Source organism: Oreochromis aureus, linkage group 22, assembly GCF_013358895.1.
Source record: "Oreochromis aureus strain Israel breed Guangdong linkage group 22, ZZ_aureus, whole genome shotgun sequence".
Taxonomy (NCBI): Eukaryota; Metazoa; Chordata; class Actinopteri; order Cichliformes; family Cichlidae; genus Oreochromis; species Oreochromis aureus.
In genome coordinates this window covers 21,486,682-21,514,663 of record NC_052962.1, presented here as the reverse complement: position 1 = coordinate 21,514,663, position 27,982 = coordinate 21,486,682, and the positions used below count along the sequence as shown (strand labels likewise).

The 27,982-nt window shown below is 39.2% G+C and overlaps 1 protein-coding gene across 1 annotated transcript in view; it reads left to right on the top strand.

Annotated features, from left to right (window-relative positions):
* LOC116322741 (CUB and sushi domain-containing protein 3-like) overlaps positions 1-27,982 on the top strand; it is a 374,565-nt gene that overhangs the window by 121,133 nt on the left and 225,450 nt on the right. The window contains exon 4 of the mRNA XM_039605961.1: positions 26,474-26,671. Coding sequence (XP_039461895.1) covers positions 26,474-26,671 — 198 coding nt within the window. The remainder of the gene's footprint in view (positions 1-26,473; positions 26,672-27,982) is intronic.

Genomic DNA, 27,982 nt, shown 5'->3' with positions numbered 1-27,982 from the left:
TTCTGTAACGTATTCCGTTACGTTACTCAATGAGAGTAACGTATTCTGAATACTTTGGAATACTTAATATATTATCATGCTGTTTACAACTACATGAATGTCCTATTGCTGTGATTTATTACTGTTACTGAAGGTCCGCGGCTCCGAAACGTAGTAAAGAGACCTCTGGCTAATACGTCGGGTTCGTGTCGGGCTGGTAGCCGAAAACTAGCTTTACTTTGTTGTCTGGGTCAACTTTGCTTATGGAGAGAGAGAGAGGCGTTGAAAGGCTGCTCCAACGGAACTTATTTTTCCGGAGGAAAACACGAACACAGTGTACAGTTGAGTCTTAATAGCTTACTTACAGCTGGGCTCGTCAGGCACTCTTCTTGGCTGCAGTGGTTATTATTATATTTACATGCTTCCAGCTCCCGTTTTTGCTCCGTGACAGCTCGGACTTTTCCTTTCTCTCCCTCCCTCGCTCACAACGGGTATGGTAGTCCATTTCTCCTGCAGCACGGACTACACTGCCCATCAGGCTACATGCTTTAGGGCCATGCCTGTAGCATTCTGCCTTTTAGCTTAGCACAACAACAACAACAAAAAAAGCTCTCTCACCCAGGAAACACGCAGAGAGAGGCGTCACCCTGTAACCATGGCAACCGTAACGCTGCCGCCTGGAACAACAGAACGTAGCTGTCAAACAAACCCAAACAGTCCTGACCCGCGACAATATGAAACAGGGAAGTACCGCTGTGTATTCCATTTATTTCAACAAAGTAACTGTATTCTGAATACCACCTTTTTAAACGGTAACTGTAACGGAATACAGTTACTCATATTTTGTATTCTGAATACGTAACGGCGGTACATGTATTCCGTTACTCCCCAACACTGCGTATATCTTATTTATATGTGTGTCTGGTGTGCTGCAAGATGACAATATCACTGATTGCAAAGTGTCTGGATCTAAATCTCCACACATGCTGTGTGCGTGTTTCTGTGTGTGCCGGTGCCACTTGTGTGTCGAAGCAGTTGTCCCAGATTTATTCACTGGCACAAATTTTTACTTCCTACTTGGCCCGCGTTCATCCTGCGTGATAGTGTGTTTCTGTGTGGATGTTTGTGCGGGCATGTGTGTGTAGCTGTGATACAGAAGGAGTTTGCTCTCAGTGAGAGCATCCATGGGACTTAGCTGAAGAGCCTCTGCTGTTGATACATTCAGATGTTTGACTTGCTCTGTGTGAATAAGGGGGGTTTTAACAGCAGACCACACCACACAGACCACATTGCAATATTAAACTTACTTCTGGTCACTCTTCTATTGAATTTGAACTTTTTAGACTGTCCACAGCAGACACCTAGACTGTATATTTATACAACAAGTAGAAGATTTTCTCTAAAGGAATTATCCACCCAAGTTTGGACAGTTTTTGGCAAGTCATTCACAGTCCATGTAATCCTTCTGCCTAATCTGTTTCTGGGGCCATCGGAGAGTTTTGATTTTTGCAGGTACTGACTTTATGCTTACAGAAAAACAATGAGCAAAAAATACCTGCTCATTATCTTTATTACCAGCCATGAAAGTGAGTTCATCATGGCAGTATCATCCTGAAGCAGGCACTTCACAGGCAGATTTGAATAATTTGGCAGGTGTTTAAAAATAGGCTGTTTGTGAATGCATTTTTGTCAACACTATAGCATGAAAGATGCATTTTCAAAACGTTACAGGTGCACAGTTCAGATCGACACGAAGACGAGTTTGAAGATGGTCCCAGAACTCGATGGTTTCACAGCTGATGTGATCCAGCAAGACTGTTTTTAGTTGGCTGAAATGTTGATTGTTGACTTCAGATATTTTTTTTTGTTATCCCATCTGGCCTCAAAATGCCTTGGAAGTCTTCAATCAGGTGTGCAAGAGAAACTGAAGAATGCGTATGATGACAAGAATGTCTGAACTTTACTGCCTGTTGCTTCACTGTATTGTGGATGGGGTGAATGGATTTTATTGAATTGATAGATCAGTTAATATACTGTGTAACTGTGTATCCATGACATAAATTGTAATAAAGCAGCATGCATTATGCCCACTTTATAAAGCAGATTGCTGTATAGGACGAATTTTGCGTTCGGCATGGCAAAGGTACAGTAGGGCTGCTTTAGCCTTGGCAGCCTGCCTGCTTGGTGGGGTACACTTTGATGTGATTGTTGGACTCCTTGAACATTTCTTCCTCTTCCTCTGAAGGCTGTCAGGTCATAACTAATTCATGCTTTAGCACATACCATACAGTGTGTATATGTGCGTGTGCAAGACAGAGAGAAAGACAGTGATGTATTATTTAGCATGATGTCAGAGGCAGTTTGATACTGTGCTGATGAGACGGAATCACAGATTATCAGAGCACTTAGACACGCACATACGCACGCTTACACCCTGTTCTTTCCCAGCATGATCGGTGTTGAAATCATTTTTTCCCCTCCTATTCTTATTTCTCCATCATCTACTGAGCCACCTTATGCATTTTCATCCTCTGTCTCCCATTTTAATTCCTCTTTTGACCTCTCGAAAGCGTGTGGTCTCATATGGGGGTATTAAATCTAGGCTTTTCTGCACCTTAAACCTTATTTTGCTCACTAAAGTATTTTATAGGTTTTTTTTGTTTGTTTGTTTTTTACACAATGGGGACTTTATTGTGTTATTGCATAAAATAAACTCTTGCTAAACTAGTGCTCATACACTTCCATAATTTTTTTTGTACTTTCAAAATCTTTGTTTATGAATAACAGTTTTTATACTTACAAAAACACATAAAACATATAAATCCCAAATAGTTACAAAAAGATTAAAACTGTCATTTAAACAAGTAGTGGTGTCTTGTGAGGTTAATATGTTTAGATTTGTTTTTTGCTTTTCATATTACCTTTCATATTAAGGCAAGGAAAAATTAGTGGGAACAATTCAAACAAAAAGGGTAAAAAATATAATAAAATAACATAAAATGAAGAATAAATATCAACCCTAAGCAATGAGTTTTATTAAAACATAGAATACAATCCATCCATACTTTTCTGCTTGTTCTTATCAGGATCATGGGGGAGGGGGCGCTTTAGCTAGATATACAGTGGCTTGCAAAAGTATTCGGCCCCCTTGAACTTTTCCACATTTTGTCACATTACAGCCACAAACATGAATCAATTTTATTGGAACTCCAGGTGAAAGACCAATACAAAGTGGTGTACACGTGAGAAGTGGGCGAAAATCATACATGATTCCAAACATTTTTACAAATAAATAACTGAAAAGTGGGTGTGCGTAATTATTCAGCCCCTGAGTCAATATTTTGTAGAACCACCTTTTGCTGCAATTACAGCTGCCAGTCTTTTAGGGTATGTCTCTACCAGCTTTGCACATCTACAGACTGAAATTCTTGCCCATTCACAGACTCTCGATTGGATTTAGATCTGGACTTTGACTGGGCCATTCTAACACATGGATATGTTTTGTTTTAAACCATTCCATTGTTGCCCTGGCTTTATGTTTAGGGTCGTTGTCCTGCTGGAAGGTGAACCTCCGCCCCAGTCTCAAGTCTTTGCAGACTCCAAGAGGTTTTCTTCCAAGATTGCCCTGTATTTGGCTCCATCCATCTTCCCATCAACTCTGACCAGCTTCCCTGTCCCTGCTGAAGAGAAGCACCCCCAGAGCATGATGCTGCCACCACCATATTTGACAGTGGGGATGGTGTGTTCAGAGTGATGTGCAGTGTTAGTTTTCTGCCACACATAGCGTTTTGCATTTTGGTCTCATCTGACCAGAGCACCTTCTTCCACATGTTTGCTGTGTCCCCACATGGCTTGTGGCAAACTGCAAACGGGACTTCTTATGGTTTTCTGTTAACAATGGCTTTCTTCTTGCCACTCTTCCATAAAGACCAACTTTGTGCAGTGCACGACTAATAGTTGTCCTATGGACAGATTCCCCCACCTGAGCTGTAGATCTCTGCAGCTCGTCCAGAGTCACCATGGGCCTCTTGGCTGCATTTCTGATCAGCGCTCTCCTTGTTCGGCCTGTGAGTTTAGGTGGACGGCCTTGTCTTGGTAGGTTTACAGTTGTTCCATACTCCTTCCATTTCTGAATGATCACTTGAACAGTGCTCCGTGGGATGTTCAAGGCTTGGGAAATCTTTTTGTAGCCTAAGCCTGCTTTAAATTTCTCAATAACTTTATCCCTGACCTGTCTGGTGTGTTCTTTGGGCTTCATGGTGTTGTTGCTCCCAATATTCTCTTAGACAACCTCTGAGGCCGTCACAGAGCAGCTGTATTTGTACTGACATTAGATTACACACAGGTGCACTCTATTTAGTCATTGGCACTCATCAGGCAATGTCTATGGGCAACTGACTGCACTCAGACCACCCCACTTTGCAGTTATTTATTTGTAAAAAATGTTTGGAATCATGTATGATTTTCGTTCCACTTCTCACGTGTACACCACTTTGTATTGGTCTTTCACGTGGAATTTCAATAAAATTGATTCATGTTTGTGGCTGTAATGTGACAAAATGTGGAAAAGTTCAAGGGGGCCGAATACTTCTGCAAGCCACTGTATTTATATCCCCGTTTGATTTTTGTAAATATTTGTGATAAATCTTTTTAATCCTTTGATTTGTGGGCCTTTCAATAATATGATATGATATTTCACCACTAATTTGCACTAATAAAACCTTTGTTATATGTTTGGGGTTTTTTCTTATTACTTTGACTGAAAACTCCAAAAGAAAATCTGAGGAAAACTCACCTAACCCTAAACACAGCTCCCTGATGTAATCATTGTTTTGAGAACATGGGATAGAGAGCATGTTTTTCATCCTAGAACATGCTACTATGCAGCTAATAAGTCAGTAGAGATTTCATTTCACTCCCCTCTTCGCTGACCTCTCTTTACTACTTCTGTTTTTTCCTCAAAGCTTTTGCTTTATCGTGTCTACACTGCTCGTTTTTTTACTTACTAAGATGTAACATATTTCTTTTACCTTCACCTTTTACCTTTACCTCAGAGAGATATATACGGTCACGAACTAAAGGGATGATATTCAGTTGGTAATTTACTAACAGGAAAGGCTCTGCTTGGTAATTGAACGTGCACGTTAAATGTGCACCCATGGTGGCAGTCTGGTGAAGAGAGTCATTATAATAGAAACAGCCTTCATTAATCGAGTCTCTGAGTTGGACTTTAAGCCGTATAAAATTATTTTTACATTGCGTTTTGTCGCATTCTTGAATTAAGACAAGTTACATCTCTTCAAGGGATAAAACCAACCAAAAATGCCTGAATGACAAAAGTTTCTATACCCCTTGACTAGTGTCGTTAACTATAGCACCACAATTTTCCAGTGCTGGTTTTTATTTGTATTTTTTAAAAACTAAAAAATTTACATACACAAAACATTAAATAGTTCAGAAACATCAGATCATCAGATCATAAAATGATTTTATTTCAGGCACCCTCAGAAAGTTATCCAAGAAGTCCAGTATCAGAGTAATATCAGTTAAACAGCTATATCAGGCTAAATTATTTTGTAAGATGACAATTATTTTTTATTCGAGAAAAGAAGAGAGCCCCCCACCTGGACAGTTGGTGCCAGGTGGTTAGGTACTTTGGGAGCTCTAACTGGCCAGATGTCAGTAGCATCAATGGGCCCATCTGGGCATTTATCCATCAGTTCCACATTGCTACCATAGGTCTGCTGCCAACTGACTGACCCTCTGGTCATGCACTAATTTTCTGGACCTACTGTTCCGTCATCATGACGTATGACCCAGGATTCACATTTTTTTTAGAAGGAGAGCTTACTAAAGCTTCCTCATTTGGTATGTATTGTTTAGTAAATGCTTGGTGTATATTGCAATGGTTTAAAAAAGAAACAGATTTTTGTGACAAAGTAAAAATGAATGCAGCTTTTTGATATTGACTACTCTGGCTTTTTACTGTATGAAATGTGTGACTTTGATTTCAGAGCTGCTAATTGGATTCATTTGTCCTGTGTGCTTTTTGATAGCTTCTGACTGTTCAGTGTGACATTGATTTAGGAAAAAAGATTGCACTTATTGTGAACAGACTTTTTCACATTTTTAATTACCTTTGAGTGAGTATTTCAGTCAGATCAAAGGCTCAAACTAATAAGTGCAGACACAAACACAAACACTTAATATAAGTGGGAAATAAAGTGAACTGGATGAACACATTTTTTTTTAACTATTTGGATGTTTTTCTTCTATTCTAGACTGACTCCTGTGATTAAAAGTCTGTCATAAATGTGGCTGACTTAACTGTTTAAATTAAACAGTTTATACTAACTTATTTGAATGTAAATTACATCCAAAATGCAACATTCATTAATTTCTATACTTTTAATGTATTACCTCTATGAGATAGTGAACTTACAGATAATCACAGAGTGCAACCCCTTTCTGCAGTTGCAGTGTCTCGAGCCTATAACAAAAACACTCATTTTCAACAGTGTTGTACTGTATGGGCATCGTCTTTACACATAAAGACGATGAAGGATTTTGGTCATGTTCTTAACTTGCTCTGAACTTGGAGGTAGGTCAGTCAAACTAAGTGTGTCCAGTGCTGCTTTGTCAGTTAACTTAAGTTAAGGTTAACTTTGCTGTCATTGGCTAACATTACCGCAAGACGTTTGTGCCTCAGATGAGCCCTTATGTTTGTAACATTCCCAGAATATTAATACGACTGTGAATGGAGCTTGTCTGTAACTTCCTTCTGCGATTTTACCATTTTATCTAGTACTAAAAAACAATTCAATGTATATTTGCAATTTTTATAATAAAATATCGACATTGAGTGTAACTGAATCAATACAATATTAGTATTGCAACACTATGTTGTATCAGTTTTTTCAGTTATTAGAATGTCAATATTCTCCATTTGTTTACTCAAGATGAATACATTTTTATCACCGGATTTAAAGGGATATATAGTCTCATGCAAGGTGGAGAGGTGTTGTCCATAATGGGCGTAAGCTTGATTAACATCCTCATCTTGCCTGTCTTGGCCAGTCACAGAACTGATCTTCTTCACCAGTCTATCAAGCCGTTTCTTGTTCTTCTCTGTGCCACCTTCCCAGCAGAAAACAGCTAAAAAGATAAAACCTCTATCTCTTTCATCTTACTGGTGTTGATGTTGCAGGTGGTTGAGTTTAAACCAGATGACAAAGTCAGTGATGGCCTTCCCATTTTTCCAGATCGTTCCCTTGTGAGATGCACATCCAACAATGGCTGTATCATCAGAAAACAGTTGGAGGTGACAGTTAGAGGTGTTGAATCTGAAGACTGATGTGTAGAGCGGAAGGGTAACGGAGAGAGCACTGTCCTGAGATGGGCCACATTATGCATACCACATTACAGCTTCTTCCTCAGCAGTGCCGGTTGAACTGTATTGAAAGCACTGGAGAAGTCAAAAACAAATGACCCTCACAGACCCTCTCCAGGTGTGACAGTGATTGGTGGAGAAGATAAATGGTGGCATCATCTTTCCCAATAACAGGACAGTAAGCAAAGTGCAGAGGTTCCAGTAGTGTGCTACCAAAGATTGCATGTTGATGATTATTCTCATCAGGGTCTTTTTCAGGTGTTAAGTTAGTAGTTAAGACCATAGGTCCGAAGTGTTTAAGCTTCCTGAGCTGTACAGAATTTGGCACAGGAACCGCACAGGAAGACTTCCACAGGATAAGGACCTTCCCCAGACTAAAGCTCAGATTAAAATTGTGCATGACCACCACACACAGAGCTGATCTCCACAGCCTCTGAGCAGTCTAGATCTGATATCATCTAGGCCTGTTGCTTTTCTGGTCTCAATCTTATTTAGCTCATTCCTCCCTGCATGAAATCTAATTGTTTCCCACATTATAATTCAGTGATCAAAAACATCTTTGATTGAGTCACATTTACGAAATGTTTCATCTGCTGCACCAGTAATATCTCAGCATTTATAACCATTTACCATTCACAGCAGTAAGCCCAAGCCAATAACATTCAGTTAGCAGACTGATGAGCCTGATCAGACTGCCGGATGCACCACCACTGAAACCAGATCCTCAGAGGAAACCCCTTAAATATGAAATATGAATTTTTGATGATTGTCCAGCTTGTGGATAAAGTTGTAGTAAAGCCTAAACACTGGAAAGTCACTTCAAATTTTTGTTAAAACCATTTGCATCCATGTTTAGAGGCGCCGGCTTATGGAGCATTCTACCATTTGTTCCTCTCAGTCTTTGATCCCTTATCAGCACTTGATTGATTGATTTTGACTCCAGCCTCTTTAACTCGAACATGATCTGAGTGTAGAAGTCAAATACAAGTGTGTGTTTGGTTTCTGTGTGAGTGAGAGGGTGAATTAATAGTGTATCTTCCAGAAATGTGATTAGTGTTCATGTTTTTTGGTGTGTGTGTGTGTGTGTGTGTGTGCACGCGCGTGCACGCACGCATGCATGCGTATGTGATTGAGGTTCTGGCTGTGGCTGCTCTGATCTTTATCAAAGAGACCTGAGGGGACTGACAATACCCACTCCTCTATCTATCATCCCTCCATCTGCCTGTCTCTTTGCCTTCTCTTTTTTTGTCATTCAGTCTTTTGCTCTCTTCATTCATTTTATTTCAGTTCAGTTCAACTCAATTCATTGAATCCAGGTCAGGTAATAGCATCATGGAAAGGAGAAGGTGACCCTAGCAGTGGAGGTTGATTGAAGGCGTGACACCTTCACCTATGAATGTGTCAAAAGATGAATGCAGCTTGCAATGTAAAGCTCTTCAAGTGATTGGTAAAGTATAAAGTCAGTATATAGTTTCCACCTTAGCAATATGTTAAACTTTTTAAACTGTATTTTAATTTACAGATACTTTACAAATACAAAAAAATCCTAGATGTAGTTTTTTTTATGAAGCAACAGGAGGGGAGGTTGGAGTCCTTCTGCACTTTCTTGGAGTGGTTTCCTGTGAACACCTGTGGGGCTTTTTTTTGTTATTTTTTTGTCCTGAAGCTGCCAAAGCAGCTCAGTCCCATCACTGGTTGGGAGGTTGAGCTTTCCAGATCAACCTCTTCACCCTGCAGAGGACATTGTCCTGCTGGGAGAGTGTGCTTGGTCTGAAACATCCAGACTAGGAGCCAAGGCTATAGACAGCACCTGTCACTGATTTCAATTCTAGCTAATCATGTTATGAATAGTCACTACTCAGCTATCCTTTTGCCTTTCTTTTATTTTCTTGCTCTCTCTGTGTATGTTCTTATATTTAAGTGATTTTTTTCCTACAGATCGTGCATGGTTTAACACATATATTTAACACACATTGCACACAAGTAAGCATGTGGGTGTGCCCGTATTTGTACACAACTATGGCTCAGTTCATACATTTAAAATGAGAACCAATATATCAGCTCAGACCCATGCGAAAAAAAAATATGTTTCATAGTCATGTACTGAGGTACGCTGCATTTGTGTGTCTTAGTAAATGCATGTGTATGTGTGAGTACAATGAACAGTGTAGGTGTCCTACATATTCCCATAGCAGCGAGTTGTTATTTATACAAGAGGTGACAAAAGGAGTAAGATGAATGAGGACCATGCAGCATGTAAGAGTACCAAAAGGCAGAGTGGAAGGAATGGAAAACTGAAAAAATGAAAATGAAGAAAAGGAAAAAAATACTGGGAGAAAAAAGGAGAGAAGAATAAAATGAGAAAGCAAATATGCGCCTTGAGATCGGAAAAAGCGAAATAGAGAGGCTACAGGGAAGGGAGAGGAGCTGAGTCTAATAATGTAATGTGCTCTGTGCTTTCTAGGTGAACAGGAGAAATCAGTGTTTTCTGTGTGTGTCTGTGTGTTCACCATCTAGAGTGTGCATTCAGCTCCTCACTGTTACAACTTCTGCAAGGTCATCTTCAGTAAAGTGGCATCACCTGAGACAATCACACATACCCACTTACGTAAACGTACAGTGACGGCAGATGTGGAGACCAGATTGTATGAAACGAAGTTTAAAAAAAAAAAAAAAAAGGCTTCTCTTTTATCCATGCCAGTGACTACCTGTATTCCACAGCAGTTGAGAAATTCTTTTGTAACCAATGCCATCCGTATGTTTTGCAACAACAAGGTTGCAAAGGTTTTGAAAGAGCTCACTGGTTTTATCTTTCATTAATATATAGATATTTTATGTAAGAAGTGGTACTCGTCATATCATTGTCAAAATCAAGTGGTATTAGGTCATTATCTTGATTATTGCTTATAATTATATAATGGTATAGCACAAAATAACTTTTAAATCTCTCAGTGTCAAGCCTTCACTGACTTTCCGCACAATGTATCAGTTTGATGTCTGGATGATATAATTGCATTAAATTGCTGTTAGACATCTCACTGTCCTGCTAGGAAGGATACTGCAGGTTCCTCTAATTATCAAAGTCCAGAAAGTGACAATTTAATGTGATACCTGGATAAAACTAACTAATTCTGTGATGTATTTATATTAAGAAGGTTCCAAGTGTTTTATTGCATAGGAAGGATAGATGTCTATAGCTTGTCCACAAACGAGCCATTACTGTGACATCTGATTAATACTATTAAATTAAAGTCTTTCAGCACTTGAATTGGCAAGGAAGAGGTTTCTCACTAAAAGAAGTCCAGCAAATGATATATTGACCTCATATCTGAATTATATTAAACACCTTTATGATGAAAATATATGGAATAGCTGCCAAACCCCTCTGTGCTGGGACAGGACAGAAATTACATCGAATGATATATTGATTTGATATTCAGGTCTGTCAGACAACCACTGGCCACCTGACTAAAATATATCCTGGTACAGAGTTAATATAGGTGTGCAGTTCTGTGTGTCTGTGTGTGAGGGAGTGTGTGGGTTGATAATAATATGGCCACCTGGCCAATGTCAGTCCATCATTCAGCTTTATATGAGCCAACCAATCAAACGGCCTCCCTTCAGGGTCTCCACCTCGGCCCATCCAATCAGCTCCTTCTGCCAAGCAAGAAGGAATGTCACCTGATTAGCATAACGGCAAAAATGAACAGGGTCATGCTGACAGAGCAGTTCTTGATGCCGCGAGTTAGACAGAATTCAGAGGCAGCATTTACACAAAACACATCCCTAAATGCTGTCAGCCAGTTAGGATTTTCACCAAATGTATCACCATCCTAAAAAATGTGATAAGGAACATCAGCAGAGTGGTCTCTAACCTCTTTCAGTGGCCTCTCATCAGCAGATTTCATTATTTAAGGGCATTCCACTGGGTTTTTCATTCAATATTTAATCATCCAATTAATTGCTAAAATGACTATCAGCCCTGTATTCTCCAGCCACTGTGCTCTGCTTTTTGTTCAGCAGATTCTGTTATTTAACTACCCCACTGCTTTTAATATCTCAACTACTGTTTCTTAATAAAGTGAACAGCAGTATTACAGTGGAAAGTGTAGCAACACAGCACTCCAAGTTTTGTGTGAGAACATCTGCAGCACTGAGTTTAGGCTTTTTCCCCACTAAAACTGATGCCTGAGCATTTGATTCTTTTGGTAATTTCTTTTCAGGGAAAATGTTAACATAAGCAATATAATGGACCTTGCAATAAAGGATTGCCATTTCTACTTATTTGACTACTTGCTGTGAAGTATGAGCCGATTTAGTCAACAAACATTCCTGCTAAAAGCTTTCAAGATAAAATGAAGGGTTAAAAATAGTCGCCAGTGTCAGAGAAACTCTGACTTAAAGGTCTCGATCTCATTTCAGATTGATTTCTCTATCAGTACTGTCAGTATTGAGATTAATACAAATAGATACACTCACTTTCAATTCAATCTCATTTATACAGAACCAAATCACAACAACAGTCACCTCAAGGCGCTTTATGTTGTAAGGTAGACCCTACAATAATGCATACAGGGGAAAACCCAACAATCATATGACCCCTTATGAGCAAGCACTTTGGCGACAGTGGGAAGGAAAAACTCCCTTTTAACAGGAAGAAACTTCCAGCAGAACCAGGCTCAGGGAGGGGCGGGGCCATCTGCCGTGACTCACCTGTTGCTTTATTAGGTATATCTGTTCATCTGCTTGTTTAAGCAAATTGCTGGTTAACGCTAATCAGCCAATCACATGGCAGCCACCCAGTGTATTTAGACAGAAGTGATTTAAGTGATTTTGAATGTGGTATAGCCGCTGGTAGTACAGGGGCTATACCACTGTACTGCACCTACCAGATTCTGCAGGTGGTGGTCTAATAGTGTGGAGGATATTTTCTTAGCACACTTTGGGCCCTTTAGTACCAAATTAGAATTGTTTAGAAGCCTACCTGAGTATTGGTGCTGTATGCCAAGTTTCTCATGGCTGTTTCCTGCAAGATAATGCACAATGTATACAAGCCTGAGATGTGCAGCTGACAGATCTGCAGTTACAGTACTGTGTGGTGCTGTCATATCAATATGGACGAACATCACTGAGGAATGTTTCCAGCACCTTTTTGAATCCATGCCATGAAGGATTAAGGTAGCTCTGAAAGGAAAAAGGTGTCCAATTTCATATGTAATAAAGCAGGCATTTAGTGTACATCTGTATATTTATGTTTTTAACTCAATAAAATAAGTCCTTCACTCAGAGACAAAGTTTCTGTCATAGCAGGTAGTATCTGTAATAATTTAGGTTCTGTTTTATGATGACAATAACTTTTATGCCTTAATTGATTCCACAAACATGAATATGTTTCCATCATGTACTGGCAGGGAAAATATGTATGTTACATGCACAAGGACCACTTGTTGGGTTGTGTTTGATGTTAGACGATACTACACAATTGTTAAAAAGACTAGTGACAGAGGAGAGTATTATGGCGAGCAGAGAGATGAAAGGAGAGGAGATTAAAAGGGACAACGCTGATACAGGTTGAAAGAACTTTAATGTTGAGGTGTTGTGAAGTGCACTTCAAAATAAAGGCTGGCACCATACTACACATTCTGATATCACTTCATCAGTAATAGTTTTAAAAGCCAGTATGCATGCTTCCATTGGTAAGTTTCTGGATCAGGACTTATGTCTGGTGTGTAAACCATTCAATGAAAACTGCATTAGCAGCTTGTCATATAAAAATATGGCTTGTAGTCCATGAATCCATGTTCTTGTGGAGCCTTAGGCAAACAGTTTTTTTTCTGCAGGGTAGAACCTGTTGATATTCCCAGAAGCAGTCATTAACAGTAATAGTTTAAATTCAATAATAAGCCAGCTGTGTGCATTCTGGTACCATCGATTTGGTAATAATATGGCTTTTTGTTTGCTCGTTTTCTGGAAATGTGTATTTATGACATTCTTTAAGCTTTTATTGTAACTGCAGAAGAAAAGTGAAAAACTACTTTAACATCAAAAGACCACCTCGAAGGGATATACTATGTATGTAGTATTATTAATGCGCGTGTGTCAGTGGGTGGGCTTTGTAGTTCAACTTTTTGGAAGTTACCATCCCACTGATTGTCTGTTAGCATCTGAAATTATTACATCATATATCGTATATTGCCATTAGTTCGAATTCTCCACCAACCAGTAAGTATAGTGGGCAACCCATATTATGTTGTGTATTGTATTGCTGAGCCCACATCATTTTCCAATTGTCTACTTGAAAACAAAAAAAATATATGCAGGAATGCAGGAAGTCTGTTTAGTTTGAGGCACCAGACCTAATTAAATACTTAAAAAAAATACCTTTTTACAATGTTAACAACAGCAAGTTAGAGCAGAGATATACTTAAAGACACAACCACTAGAAGTATTCTGAATTATCTTTAATTAATCACTGATTTCACTACTGGCAGGCTTGTAGGTACAGGAGGGTGAATGCTTGTTGTATCCATGGGAGTTAACAACTCACAGCGACTTTTCACTGAGACTGTATCATTTAATAGGTATACAGATAAGGTGAGATTTGTTTACATTTGTGTGTGTTTACATGTGTCCTAGTATCTGTCAGTCACTTCTGGGCATCTTAAGATGTTAAATTTAATATGTTATACTCTAGTAACCACATCTACTAGATATCACACAAAAGATAGTTAGCTAGCCTGTCTCAACTGAGCAGAAACGCCCACACAGATTTGATCAGCACAGAAATGATACACATACAAATTGGAAATATTTGCCTCTGCAGGCAACAGTTTGTGTTTGCTATACCATTTAACACCACTACCCCTGCATACCTCTAATTTGCTGTCTTCTCGCATGTTGCTTTTTTGTTTGTGGACAAGTGAAAGGTTTGTCTGAAAGAATTAAATATATACTGTCCCAATGACAAGTGACAACATGGTTAGTGACCCCTGGAGACAGCAAACTTCACTGCATCGCATTTTCATCTAGTAACACAGCCACCAGAAATATCGTTAACCGGATGATTTCTGAGGATCTTAACTTTAAATCAGATTTCAGAGCAAGAATACCGGTTGATAAATGTAGTGGCAAAAAGTCATTTACTGTATAGCATGAAGTAGTGCTTACACCGTTAAATCTAAGACTCTGTCTCAGCTTCAGCCTGTGAAGCTGTATAAAGAGTAAAAGGTAGAAGGTGTTGAAGAGGACAGTTTAATATAAAAACAAGCTTATATTGTGGAAATGTGACAGTGGATGTTACTTGGGGCATGAAGGTGTCAGTGAGCTAGGCAAGTTGGTTTGAAATGGCAAATTGAGCTGACTGTCTGCTATCTTTATCCCATCAGGGAAGCCACCAGTCCTGTACAATTCCTCATATACTATGCTCGTCTCTTTTCTTTGAAATATCAACAAGATGTGTTTATATGTATATAAGGCACATAAAAGGGTTGAGTACATAAAAAATACTGAAAGATGCATATTGAGATTTGCAAAGAAAGAGAAAGCAGTAGTAGTGTCATAAATGTCATAGAGACAAAGGTTGCTGTGGTATTGATCAGTACAAAAAGGCCTTCTGAGATGATCCGCTCTATGTAGCTCCTCCCACTGTTGGCTTTGCATCTGTTTCGTTTCTGAAAATCTTCTTTCTCACACTATCTCTTGTTTTCCTTAATAGATATTGATTTTGTTTTGGGTACATGCTGCAATTTTTTTCTTTGCTTACATTTTGTGCCAATTTGCTTCTTCTGTTCAGATAACAGCTTCTGTTTCTTTACTCTCGCTCTTTTCTCTCTGTCACAATGTTTGAAGTAAACCTATCCTTCCAGATGACACCAGTGCAAGTGCAAATCTCTGTGTGCAAGTGCAGACGTACATGTCTGCGTATGCATGTGTCACTGTGCAGTGCAAGTTTAGCAGAGTGACAGTGATGTCAGACACATAATGATTTCCTATTGGCTGGCAGCCCCTGAGGCCTAACGACCCGTTATTGATCTGACCAATTAGCATTCACACCTTTAATTAATACTGAAGCCTGATGTTTGCACACAAGCACTCACACTCACACACACACACACACACACACACACACACACACACACACACACACACACAGATACAGACTTTTAATTAATAGTAAGAAGAGGGGTGGCTGTGAGAAGAGATAAGAGAAGAAGAAAGGGACAGAGGCAGAAGTGAAAGATGAATGTGTGAAACAGAGAAGAAAACTACAGGAAGTAGAAAGCTGATCAGTACTCTTACTAAAATCAGTGCAGGACTCTGACATAAGAGCTAAGGCTAAGACGGAGCTCAATGGTTTACTGGTTTTTAATAATACACACGAGCTTCCCTTCATGCACTGAGAAAATTGTTATTACTTCTGCTTCTCTGTGTTTACTATTTTGTGTGGTACTTGATGCAGTTCAGTCTGTGTAACATACATATTTCTTTTAACTGCAGTGAAGTAAATAATCACTGTGCTGGACATGAAGATAATCCACCAGCTATACTTCTCAGCAAAAAGCATATCAAAGAAATCCCCAAAACACCCAGTGTGTTCCTTTAGCAATGTATCAGCATCATCTACAGTAAGTCACTTCAATAAAAGAAAACGTGTCTGTTTCTTGTGATGCCTGTATCACTGGACGGTTTACTATTTTGTTTGATCAAGTCTGCTCGAGTGTATTTGTTCTAGTCTTGAGAAAGTCAGAGTCAGCCCTTTCAGGTCAGATCAAATGATAGCTGATACTGCAGAGTATTGCTTTAGTAAAAGAAAAAAGAAAAAAAAGAAGCAAACACAAACAAACTAGGCCTTGATTATGTTCATTTCCGACGGCCACAACCTGTAAAAACAGGATAAATTTTGAGATAACAGGTGTGTGTATGTGGCATGTTTTGTTTTTCTTTATATGTATGTGTGTCAGTCTAATGAAGTTCTGTTGGCAGGATGTCTTTAGGGAGATATCTAATGGTTTATTGAACCAAACCTCAGAGAAACATTGATCACACCATCAAGGAGTTACACCCACATGGACTCAAAATACACACACCAGTCCTTGTATATGCACGTGCTGTGACATGCACGCAAGAGGCCCACACACAAACACTCACACTAGAGTGCACGTGCACACGAACGACCACACACACACACACACACACACACACACACACACCGGTGAAGTGGAGGTAAAGAGCTTATAATTGACATCCCCATGTTTCTTTGTGAGCAGTCAGACTGCTGTCATTATCTGCTCATTCAATTACATACAGGGAAATTGCAAGCCTGGAAAAAAACCTAAGCACATCTTTTCAACTAACATTTTTAGATGGATATTCAATCCACAGAAATGAGGTAATTGTGTTGGACAGGGTTATTGTCTACCCCCAAAATGAATAACTTGTTTTACCCTGCCACATTAAATTGCATCCTCACTTGGATGAGTCTAATTCTGGCATATGGAAATTTGTAGTCAGCTGCAATATATTTCAAAGGAAAAACAGGCTAGTCACTATATCTGCTTATTATGAATGCGGGTTCTTCTTAGTAATGTTGATTAAATATTATGTGCTATAATTGCATCTACAGCGGCCCCTTTAGTGATATATATGTGATATTTACTGAGCAGCATCGTAAAAAGTAGACGAAGAAGGAGGCATTAATTTAAGCCTAACTACTGGAGAAACCAAAGTTTTCACACCGCCATCCGCTCCAGTAATATATCACCATTACTGTGATATTTTAATTGCCAAATAAGCAGGTTATGGTAAATTCTGTATCAGAACAGCATTTATGCAGGCCAGTATATGCAACATTTATGGTCAGACAGTATATACTGACACTGGCTGCTGGAAGCTACTTCATGATCTCAATGAACACAGATAATTATTGTTCAGCCTGAACATCAAGGCTTCACTATCACAACCCTCACAGCAGCTTTTACCTTTAGGGAGAGTGGGGTGTGTGCTTGATTGTTTGTGTTCTGGGGTGTAATAAACCCAGAGAGACATTAGTGGTCTGTTGCTCTGAGTCCATAATGTCTGATCTACACTAGAAGTTACAATCATTAGCAACACAGTTGTGTGTAGTAACTGATCTTCACAGCTGCCAGATGATCTAAAGCTTAGTTTATCTGAGAGCTCTCCATTTTCCCCGCTTTAACTCTGCCTCACCATCTCTCTGTCTTCCTCTGACACACACACACACACACACACACACACACCCCTTCTGCTACCACTTAGTCCTTTGCCCCACAATGAATGTTTTCAGAAGTAATCAAACTTGGGCTATTTTACACATTTGTTGTGAAGTGCACTCACACAACCAAAAAGTAATTTTAAAATGAAATTAAAATCTTTGCTTTTTAAAACGATCTTGCTATTATCTATTGAAGTCATATTTGAGATAGCAGTCATTATTTGTAGGACGCTTTCAATTCAAAGATGACTATCCTGAACCCTAAGCCCTATATTTCGTCAATTCAGTTCGTAGAGCCGTTCATTTTCTTCACTGCTTAAGCCATTAGTGTTATGTATTAGATAAGAAATATGTAATGTGATGGGGTTTGAGTACTAGCTGAAATGATTAAAGCGCGACAGCCTTGGATTGTATGTTTTAGACCATTATTAGGCTGTACAAATAGAATCAAAAAAAGGTTACATTAAAAACATATCGAAAAGAAAAGATGTAGCATGTGTATCCCGAGGCAGCATGCATTTTGCACTCTTGTCATCTGTTCTATACAATTTGTGAAATGAAGCTTAGTGTTGACAGCGCTGGTGCAATAAAGCCCTTAGCACAAATTGTGTGTGTGTGTGTGGGTGTGTATTTTTTCCTTATACTGTACACCCAAATTACACAATGTATGTCAGTAAAGCTTTTCAACTTGAATCTTCAAGATCTGATGTGTAACTTAAGTGCTGTCTTCGTTTTTTTAGCGTTGTAACTCATAGTTTGGAAGACCATTGTGGCCATCTCATCACCCAGTTAAAACCAAGCAGTTCATCTTTTGACACACATGACCTGCCTTAAAGCTTGATAGTGCCCTAGTCTTCTCTATTACATGCAACAGTGAGATTACAGAAGACAGTTAAATGATTTGTTTACACATATTTTTTCTTATTCTTACTCTTTATGACATAATCTCAACCATGTTAGTTATTAACAATATTAGAACAACTAAGTAATTATCCTGTGTATTGTGTCTGCTTTAATTGTTAGAGTACAATGAAAGAGTATGTAGGGCATCTACTGAAATGCAGCCTTTTTTATTTCATACTTGGCTTATATACTTACCCTCTGTTTCATTATCTGTTCAACTGTTCTATAAAGCAAACAGCTAATCAGTCAACCATATGGCAGCAGCTTAGTGCTTTTAGGCATGTAGGCTTCGTGACATCACCTGCTGAAGTTCAAAACAAACATCATACTTGGGGAAGAAAGGTGATTCAAGTGACTTTAAATGCAGCGTTGTTGTTGGTGACAGACAGCTTGGTCTTCAGGAGCTGTTGATCTACAGGGATTTTTCATCGCTAGGATTTATGGAGAATGGTCTGAAAAATATTCAGTAAGCAGTGCTTACTCAGTAAGTGAAAGGAAAAAAATGAAATGAAAATGCCTTTTTGATGCCAAAGGTCAGAGGAGAATGGCCAGGCTGCTTGGAGCTGATAGGAAGGCCAGAATAACTCATCCATTTGTTAGCGCCAAGGTGGGTAGAAGTGTAGCTATGAATACACAGCACCTCAGTTTCAATTAAATTCAATTTTGTTTGATTTATACAGCGCAAACAATAGTCGCCTCAAGGTGCTTTATGTTGTAAGGTAAGGATCCTACAGTAATACAGAAGAAAAGAAACATCAACCAGATGACTCCCTATGAGCAAGCACTTGGGAACAGTGGGAAGGAAAAACTCTCTCTTCACAGCAAGAAACCTCCAGCAGAACAAGGCTCAGAGTAGATCTCAATCCAGTAGAGCACTTTTGGGATACAATGGAACGGGACATATGCATCATGGATGTGCAGCTGACAAATCTGGAGCAGGTTTGTGCTACCCTGTCATGTATGGACAAAAATCAAGATGTCATCATCTTGTTGAATTTAAGCCATGAAGAATTAGAAAGGTTCTGAAAGCAAAAGCCAAGACTACCTAACAAAATGGCTGATTCGCAAATACAATGGAGATATAAACCAAATTTGCTCTCCATTTACTCTCTCTATTTTATAAGTATTTGCATGCCAGGCTGGCGTTTGATATCAGTGCACATTTAAACTGCCAAAATGCCAGTTCTGGCTCAGAAAACTCTATGTCGGGTACTGAACTGCTCATGTTAGAGAGAAACCACAAATGCAGGTCTCTGGTGTAAAGTCTAATGGGCTACCCATACAAAACATTAAAGAAAATCTTTCTAGCTCTTTCGCAGTTGTATTTTCAATTTTGCTGGATTGCTTTCCAAACATGGCTCTGTCTTAGTCCCTTAGGAGGCAATTAAGCTACCAATGTACTTTTGCAACATGATTAGAACAGACAAATAGTGCCAACATCATCAGGTTGTCAGTTTCACCAAATGCAGAGCTGTGGAGTACTTATGACACTTTCAATATTAAGTGGTCATGTAATCACAACTCAAGTGGATGATTGCTGCAGGACAGGGACGTCATAAAAGACAGCAGCCCCTGAGGCTTTATCTGTTATAATCGATAAAGGTGAAAATGGCCATTACCTTTACACAAACACTGCAGAGATAGACTCCAGTTCCTATTACTGAGAGGTAGGTATATATATATATATATATATAGATATATATTTTTTAATTCTGATTTCTTTTATTAAATTACCAAAATATAAGTGAATATGTGACTAAAAGTAAACAATAATGATAATAAATAAAAAATAATAATAATAATCTGCCGTAGACTTGCTGGTCAATTTAAATGGCTGTATCTGTCGATGGCATCTCTTACCACCACACATACTTCTCTGAATGTAAAATGTATGTTTTTATTAAGGTCTCGGTCATCATCAACCCCAAACCCTAAGCCTATTTATTTTGACACAGTCAAATTGCTTTCTTTGTCACCTTATTGCCAAGACTGTGGAGAACAGTTTTAAACAAAGATAAAAATTACATATTTTTATGACATAATTTTAGGGTTAGGGTTATCATCAATGATGAGTTGGACCTGAGAGGGTTCAGACAATCTAGGCTCACAGCTTGGCATTTTGACCAGGAAGTGAATGAATGTGAAAATGAATGGCTCGTTATGTTGCTAGTGGTTCGCCATGGAGAGTCAGTTTGAGGCTGAAAAGGGAATTTGTCTGGAAAAGATCTTAGTCCTACCCCCTGCTGTTCCTCATTTTGGACTGTGGCTGGTAATAGCTGGAAGAGGCCAGAACTGCTAGTACTTGTTGTGCCATTTCCATTATCATATATCATGTCAATTCTCTTCTCTTTGCCATCACAGATGTTATATAGAAGTGTGTGTGGTGGGGGGTGGAGGGTGGAGGTGATGGGGTTACCTTAACTACTCTTTTAAAGCAGTGCCCAGCTGTGAACTTCACTTTAGCTCCTTTTGTTTATCACACGCTGTAAGATTTTATTACAAGGAGCTACATAGCAGTTCCAATGTTCTTCTTTAACTGCTGATTCCTGTCACACACACACACTGTATAGAAATAAATGTAGTTGATACCTACATATACATATAGTCACATAAACAGAAAAGTTTTCTTCTTGGTGTATAACCACATCAAGGAGAAAACTTTTACCATTCATCCCATCACTCTTTGTATTTGCTCAGCTTCTGCTCAGCACGATTCTTTTAACTGCTTTTTTTTTTCATTCTTTTAATGCTTTTGTAGAGAAAGGTGTCACATTTTTCAAATGGTGGATATCTCATCTTGGCATTAATCTTTTCATATTAAAAAGCACAAAGCCTTGTAGAATAATTTCATATTATCCCATTCGTGATTGTTAAGCTGTCATAGTTAGAATTTCAGAAAATAACTCGAATCCTAGTATGACAGTTACTTGACAGCTCTGCAGCAACTTTCTAACAATACAGGGATTGTTTGGGGGGAAAAGTTCCACTGTCAATATTATAAATATATGGATGTATTATGGGTGAACAAAATGGGCAAAAACACGTCTGACATTTTTCAACCACAGCATTGGAGTATTTCCAAAACTACCACATAACCACTTAAAGGGTTTTTTTTGTACAATCAAGGACACAATAACAATTTCGATCACATACCTGCTTGCGACTCTGATGCATGCCACCACAAGCAGCATTTTATTTTAGAATCAAGATTTTAATCTTTTAATTAATCCACATAGCTCTACATGGAGTACTGTCAAAAGTCTTGAGCAACCTGTCATTTCTAAATAAGGTGAAGTTATTTATGAAAACATAATGCGCACACAGCCTGATCTCTGTTAAGCAAGGTTTCTTGCAATCTCTTTAAGAAATCTTTAGGAATAGTTCTCCAGGCTTCTTGGGGAACATACAAAGCTCTAAAAGGATTTTTTGGATGTTGGCTGCCTTTTGTTCCATTCTCTGTCAAGATGACCCCACTCTGCTTCAGTAATGTTGAGGTCCAAGCTCTGTCAAGGTCAGTCCATTGAGAGTTTTCCATTGTGCGCTTTTTAAAATTTTTGTCCAGGTACACCAAGTTGCATTGGCACTGTGTTTGGGATAAATGTTGAAAAATGAAGCTGTTGCCAATTAGATGCTTTTCAGATGGTATATTAAAATCTAACCGTACTTTTCTGTGTACATAATTCCATAATTTTGACAAGATCCCCAACACCATTTGCTGAAATACAGCACCAAACCTTGAAAGAGCCGCCACCGTGTTTTACTGATGACTGTATCACTGATGTACCTTTCTACTGGCCTCCTCTGTACAAACTGACAATGATTATGAGGATCAAATATACAAAAACGAGGGACGACTCATGATCTTTGCATGCTATTGTAGATTATAAAATAATCTAAAATTGAATGGATAACAAGTGTCGTTTAATAAGACATAATTTTTTATTTATTTTTTTTTTATTTTCAAATCCCCTTCCTTCAGTAGCAAGGGCAGTTTCACAGAAGTGTTATCTTGAAATCTTTCCCCCCCCCAACTGGTTTACATCTAATCTGAAATGACATTTAACTCCAGCAATTCTAAACCCGTCTCATTTATTTGGTAATGGCAACCTATTGCTGCAGACAGGAAACTGCCAATCACATTTGGCCAAGCTGTATCAGAATGCTAATGTCCGGCTCACGTGCACGTTACAGAAAATTGATTTGACAAGAAAAAAAGGATGTATTCAGAACGACACCCTCTGCAAAACAAAGGTTTGGAAAATAAATGTGCAAAACATTCACGCTGATCTTTAAAAGCAGTAACACGTTTATTCTGGGCTTGTTATATAAAACTATTTTCTTATAATTTTTTTATTTATTTATGATGACTTCATAGTGCCTTTGCTTAGATTAGAGAAATAGATTAAACAGATAAAATATGTTTGTTGTGTAAAATGGCAGTATGATTGCACTGTCAGGAGAGGCACGCTGTATCATACAGTATGGTTTATGATGTACAACTAAGGCTGTAAAGTGGTGTTAACTTATTAGACAAAAAGTGTTTTATGATACAAGTCCTTCACAAGTCTATAAAAAGAGTTGGTCACAGTGATAAATGAATCAAGCTGACAGGCAACTGACTCGGAAGTTGACAGGCGGTAAATTTAAGTGCCCCAGGAGAGACACCTGATTGCTACAGAACTCCCTAAAAACTTTAAATCTTTTTGTGTTATACATCTTAAAAAGTAACTTCAAAATCACTTTTTGGTTTATTTTTTTATTTTTTGCCCTTTAATCTATGTATATGATTTCTTACCACATATTCTATGTTTTGTATTCAAGCATTTTACCTTCTACTGTACTCTGTTCAGGTCTGAAACTCAGTTCATCTTTTAAAAACATTACTGCTGACTGAGGTGTAAAACCTCTGAACTCCATGAATCATCCCCCCCGTCTCTGTGCCTCTGTTTTCCTGTCTTGCTCTCTGTCCCCCTCGCCCACTTCACTGTCCTTCACTCCCCCTCGCCAGTCTTCCAGTCTGCAGTGCCATTTGTCTCACTAAAAAGTCTAAAAGCATGGCAGCATTCTCTCGTGCTTTTTACCCTCTGCTCAGTTCTTTCCTCCCCACCTCTTCCCCTCTTTCTTGTGCTCTCTGTACTTGGACTCGGCTGTAATTGCTTATCTAGGGAGAAATAAAAGCTAGGTAAATGGTTACATGTGTGAGAATGTGTGTGTATGTGCGGTAGAAAGAGAGAAACTGTATAGTCCTTTACATGCAGGCCTCTGAATGTGTGTGTGTGTGTATGTATGTGTGACAAATGCAGATAGTTCTACAGATGGCCCATAAAAGCAGCAGCTTGTAATGAAGCAACTGAGACTGAAATCATGGTTATGGTAAACTGGGGAGAGACTGAGATAGTGAAAGAGAGGCAGAGATAGATAGATAAAGAGAGAAATGAGAGGAAGAAGAAGTGAGGGTATGAGAGAATAAATAAGAGAGGGCAGGCAGCAATAAACCACGGAGAAGAGCGTGGCATAGCTGCTGGCTACTGAATAAACTAGTGTAATGAAAGTATGTGATGTTCACAATAAACTAGGTAGGAAAGAATGAAAGGAGGAACAAAGAGATGGACATAAGGGCTGATATATTAGTAAGGATAAAACAAGGGAGAAATAGAAGGGAGGGAGATGTTGTCAAAGGCTTTTTGTTAAGGATAAGGTAGTAAGGGAAGAGAAGGGGGGATCTGTGGATGGAGGTGCAGAGAAGGAGAGGGGTAAAAACAGCACAAGTGGGAATGAAAGCCTAACAAGGCAGCAGAAACAGATGGAGTAAAGAAGCTGGACAGAAAATAGTAATAGTGAAAATTAAAAAGAGGGAAACAGTGCAAAAAGATAGATAAATGGAAAAAGTGATGGAGACACCAGTCAAACTCCAAGTGGCTAAATTGGGAAACTGTTGGTTCGCGTGTGCCCTGGATTGCACTCTGGACCACCAATGTTAATGTTTGTGTTTGTGTGTGGATGAGAGTAAATGTGTGCCTGATAGGATGCTCAACAACAACAAACATCCTGACACCAAGTGGGGCCACGCTGACTGGTAAAATCGATAGGCCAACGGGTCGCAACACTAGGCCAACCTGACATCCAATCACAGTACAGCACAGGGGTTCGCCACAGTGATGGATGACCATGGTTGTGTGTGTGTGTGTGCGCATGTGTGCTAATGTCCAAGTGTGTCTTGTCAGTGTGTGTTTCCCTGTCACTGTGTGCGTGGAGATAAGGAGAATGGCAGTTAGAGGTGTGTGTGTGTCGGGGGGCTGGGCACAAGACTTAATGACATATACATATGCATATACGCATTTAAGAGATATGATAATAACAAAAAGAAAGCTGACAGGTTTATTTTAAAGGAAAATGAAAAGAGAGGTTGATTGTGGCCACATAAAAATTCCAAATATAAATGTCCACATAATCACCCGCACTGTGGCTAAAGGGGAAGGAATGGGATGTAATTGAAAAGGTATGACAGTAAAGTCATTTTATAAATGAATCTATCAGCCGGCCAATTTAAGAGTCATATCATCCGTTCATTTACTGACATTAAATCTTCTCTACCTGCTTTGTGAATAGTAATTACAAATTATTGCAGTTAGTATGACAGAGAGCTCCCTGCAGCTGTACTAGAGCTTTTTACAAACTTATTCTGTATATTTTTGCAGTTCGAGGAGTAAAGTGAAAGATTTCCAGAGTTTCTCGTGACATTTAAAGAATATGGGTTGCTATACCGCCACCTCTCATTTGGGAGCATACTCTTCCTCACCACCGCTGTTGATTTCTGTTTTTCTAATCTTTTCTCTCTTCCTTTAACATTTTCCTTTCTTACCTCTTTCGCTCTCTGTGTCTTAGTAGTTTCATAGTTCTATCTATCATACCGGGCATCCTGCTCCTTTTCCTCTCTGCCCCACCACCCTCACCAATCCACAGTTCCCTCTCGCCCCTATCTGTCTAGTTCCTGCTCCCCCTCCCTAACCCCGCATCTGTCTGAACTGTTTCATAGTTGTATCAATCAAGTTCAAACAATAAGACCAGAGTTGCTCCCTGTGCGCCCATCTACTTCCTGTTTTATGGCTTGTAATACCCCTTCTCCCCCTGTCTCGCTCTCTCAGTCCCTCTCGCGCTTGTTTGTGCGTCTGTGTTGGCGGATGTTTATAAGCCTACAATTGTGCATACATCTTTGGCACAGAACTGCAAATTAAATCTAGCGGGAAGAGGGAGATTGAAAAGAAACTTTTGCATTTCCGCCTTTTCTCCGAGGCTGAATTTTCTCTTCTTTAACTGCAAAGGCAATCCAACTGCCCATTTACAGCCATCACGCTCAGCAGTATGTATTTGTAAAGACCAGTAGGCTCCCAGCTATGTCTGCGCTTGGAGCAATACTCCGGAATAGGCTGTAATGGAGGTATTTAAACTGCATCACCACAATGCAAGTGTCTTGCTTTTCTGACCCCAGAACTGTTTTTAATGACAGACGCACTGGGACCTGGCTGTAACACCATGTCTACACAGAAGACACAGTGTGAGCCGCACATTAGCAGAGCAGCAGCAGCTCTGATTCAGTCACAGTATTGAGCTGTGGGTCACCTGTGTTTTGAAAGCCCTCAGAGCACAACACAAAATAAAATAAGCATCGGTGAGACCGTGTGTGTGTAATATAGAAGCAGACTAGAAGCAGAAAAAACCTGTTTGGATTATGGGGGTAAGCATAACTAAAAGGTTCACCCGGATTGACTGAAATTGATCGTCTGTTTAGTCAGATGTGTGTGTGATCTGACAGACTGAATTACATGCATCACTATAAAAAAGGGGCTGGGCATATTATCTGAGTGATGGCTGAGATAGAAAAATGTATATTTTAATATTTTAATCGAAGTAATCCCAGAACAAAACTGATAAAAGCCTTCATCTTTCTCTTTTTCTGTCATCTTTTGCAGAACTGCACAGTTCATCTTGTGGAAACCCTGGTGTCCCACCCAAAGCGGTGCTAAGTGGTGGAGGAAGATTTGCTGTGGGAGACAGTGTGCGGTACAGCTGTGTCCCTGGTTATGTCTTAGATGGTCATGCGACACTCACATGCATCACCAATGCCGGAAATGCCGCCGTCTGGGACTTTCCTGCTCCCATTTGTCGAGGTACGGACTCCACATGTTTTTGTGTTGTGCGTGTGCAGGCGCGTGTTTATGTGTGTGCATGACTAGATGTGAAGAGTTTTTGTCCAAATTGACAAAATAGTAAAGATCTGTTTTCGAGATCTTTACTACTATACATGTGCCAAACGAAAAAAAAATGCTGAAAATGTTCAAAAAGATTTAAGCAATCTTCAAGATATCAGAAAGGTTGACCTCTATCTGGAATTTTATGGAAAAAAAAAAACTCTTCATATATTTATGTGTACTGTGTTTAAGTGTCCCTGAGAGAAACAGGAAGACAGACAGACTGCATGTGGGCAGAACAAGGCTTGTGTGCATGCATGTGTGCAGGCACAGGGCGACACAGGCAAGGGTGTGTAAAGTGCGCTTATAGTGCGTGTGTGTGCGCGTGTCGGATATGTGTGTGGAACAGAAGCAAAAGTTTACTAAAGTTTGGTTCTTTCTATTTTTAAAATGTTTTAATTATTGCTGTATGCCACACTGCAGCATTTATGTGAATTTATAGCAGACATGCACACTTTGCTTTAAACATAAAAAATTAAGGGAACAACTGGAAAAATCTTAGTTTGGAGTTTAGGTGTGATTTTGAATGCAATCCTCTTTGGGTTGATGACTTTGGTTGACTCAAGAAATGACACAATGCATGTCCAAAAAAGATTTTGAATATTTCCTTCAAGGTCCAATTTATAATTAAACATCTCAGATTGTTTTAAACTTGATCAAATCATATAGGGAGGTAATAATATCTATGTTAACCTGCCAGGGATTCCAGGAAGAGCATGTGTGGCTACATCTGGCACATTAACATGATCCAGGTTTATGTTTCTCAGTGTTCTTTGTCCCTTCTTAAAATGTACAGTGGACACTGTTGCTGTAAATTGTGTAGAATCTGCAGATCCCTAGCTGCTGACAGCTCATTATTTTACTTTGCCAATCAATGTTGTTGAGTCCCAACGGCTCTTGTTGTCCCTCATTTATAAAACTTTGTGTTGAAAGTTCATGGAAAAGGCAACATAGACTTTTCTTGGCAGTTTGAGGAACTAAGGCAATAGTATATCTGAGGTACAATTGACAGTTCAAAGATGTTTCCATATATGTGCAGCCTTAGGGGACCTGAATCAAAAGCACTCTGTTTGTGTCATTTATTGCTGGAGTTATCTACTGAGTTCATGTTTGCCGTGGGTCCTAATTAAAAATATCACACACCATCATTGAGGCAGGGGCACTCTGTCACTCATTTTAAAGGACCCAGGCACAGGCATGCCAATACACAGTGAGCATAGCATAAATTGG